Source organism: Nematolebias whitei, chromosome 13 (genome assembly GCF_014905685.2).
Source record: "Nematolebias whitei isolate Nwh7 chromosome 13, NemWhi1, whole genome shotgun sequence".
Lineage (NCBI taxonomy): Eukaryota > Metazoa > Chordata > Actinopteri > Cyprinodontiformes > Rivulidae > Nematolebias > Nematolebias whitei.
Genome location: NC_056510.1, coordinates 26,861,532 through 26,863,625, shown reverse-complemented (window position 1 = coordinate 26,863,625; position 2,094 = coordinate 26,861,532). Strand labels below are relative to the sequence as shown.

General features: G+C 56.9%; 1 protein-coding gene across 1 annotated transcript; it reads left to right on the top strand.

Moving 5' to 3' along the window:
* Positions 1 to 424: 424 nt before the first annotated feature.
* pou3f3a (POU class 3 homeobox 3a) lies at positions 425 to 1,892 on the top strand. Its single transcript, XM_037686540.1, has one exon. The coding sequence runs from the start codon at positions 610 to 612 to the stop codon at positions 1,873 to 1,875; it is 1,266 nt and encodes a 421-aa protein (XP_037542468.1). The 5' UTR covers positions 425 to 609; the 3' UTR covers positions 1,876 to 1,892.
* Positions 1,893 to 2,094: the final 202 nt, after the last annotated feature.

Genomic DNA, 2,094 nt, shown 5'->3' with positions numbered 1-2,094 from the left:
ATGAGATATTTTGCTAACAGACACAGACAAGTGATGCTTCTTTACCTGCAGTGGGAACTCCGAGCAGCAGCAGCCGTGAGGCGCACGGATCCTCTCCGTCCAATCAGCGGCGGCTCCGCGCACACGCGCTCCAGCCATTGGGCGGAGATGGAGGAGGAATAAACGCAGCGCTCCTGCTGGCGCGTCGTGAACTCCCGCTCCTCTCCGCGGCACAGTGAAAGAGGACGCGCCGGGTCGGAGCAGATCGGCAGAGACAAATCAACTGGTCCCGTTGAAAGTTAAAGAGTTCCCATAAAAAGGAGAGTCAGAACGCGTTCCGCATCTCCTGAGTGGATTACGCACAGCGCGGTTTTCTGGACACGGAAAAAGTTCTCAAACTCTTCTTGTGCGCACAGGAACGCGCAGATAGAACCTTTTTTTCCCCACACAAGTTAACAGCTGTTGACTCAAACTTGTAGCTCATGGAGTAACTTGGAACCATTATTTTTGGTAATCAGACCAAAAAAAAAAAAAAAAAACTTCACTCATCCTGACTTGGAGTGATTTGATGTATGGATTAGAGTAAAAGTGGACTCCACCAGCAGAGGAGAGACATCCGGCTGAAGATTTATGCCTTGGGGGATGGCAGCGGCCACCTCGGGTCCGTACCTCGCCAGCAGCAGGATCCTGTCCGCTCCGTTCGTCCACTCTGACCGGAGAGGCGCTGCTGGCATGCAGCCGGGCGGCACCGCCGTCACCACCGTGTCGGGGGGCTACAGGGTGGACCCCTCCATCAAGATGGTTCAGAGCGACTTCATGCATTCAGCCATGGTGGCGAGCAACGGCGGCCACATGCTGAGCCACCAGTGGGTGACGTCGCTGCCGCACGCCGCCGCCGCGGCAGCTGCGGCCGCAGCGGCGGCTGCAGAGGTCGGGTCATCGTGGCCCCCCAGCGGCCCCCAGCCCCAAGAGGTAAAGAGAAACACGGGCAGGGAGGACCTTCACTCCGGCGCAGCTCTGCACCACAGGTCCCCACATCTGGGAGCGCATCAGACGCACGCGGGAAGTTGGGGAGGCACCTCCGCCGCGCACATCAGCATCACTGAGGGGGGGCAGCAGCAGCAGCAGCAGCAGCAGCAGTCTCTGGTTTATTCTCAGCCTGGGGGATTTACAGTCAACGGTATGTTGAGCTCACACACCGGACAGAGCCTCATGCACTCGGGGCTGGTGCGCGGGGAGTCCCCTGAACTGGATCATCATCACCACCAACACCACAATCACCACGGGCACCATCACCAGCATCACGGAGTCGGCCACGACTCCCAGTCAGATGAGGACACCCCCACGTCTGATGACTTGGAGCATTTCGCCAAACAGTTCAAGCAGAGGCGGATCAAGCTCGGTTTTACGCAGGCCGACGTGGGCTTGGCCTTGGGCACCCTGTACGGCAACGTGTTCTCCCAGACCACCATCTGCAGGTTCGAGGCTCTTCAGCTGAGCTTCAAGAACATGTGCAAGCTGAAGCCTCTCCTCAACAAATGGCTGGAGGAGGCCGACTCCACCACCGGGAGCCCGACCAGCATCGATAAGATCGCCACGCAGGGGAGGAAGAGGAAGAAGCGCACGTCCATCGAGGTGAGCGTGAAGGGCGCGCTCGAGAGCCACTTCCTGAAGTGTCCCAAACCGTCCGCGCAGGAGATCAACTCCCTGGCGGACACCCTGCAGCTGGAGAAGGAGGTGGTCCGGGTCTGGTTCTGCAACCGCAGACAGAAGGAGAAGCGCATGACGCCGCCTGGACTCCCGCGCACCCCCGAAGACGCGTACTCTCAGGTGGGAAGCATGGGACCCGACACACCCTCCCCCTCCATAGAGTGTAAGAGGATGTACGACACGTGAAAACAAACAGACCTGAAGGGGCAAGGAAAAGCTCAAAAACATGAAGGGTCTCGTTTATTTTGTTTTTAGACAAATATTTTCCTGATCAGAACTCCTGCTGATCATTTTTATATGATCCATCCACCAGAACAGACTGGGACAATCGACTTTTGCACCTGTAAGCATCTTTGGGTATTTTATCTTCACTATAACAACCTCTGGAACGGTCGATTTTAAATA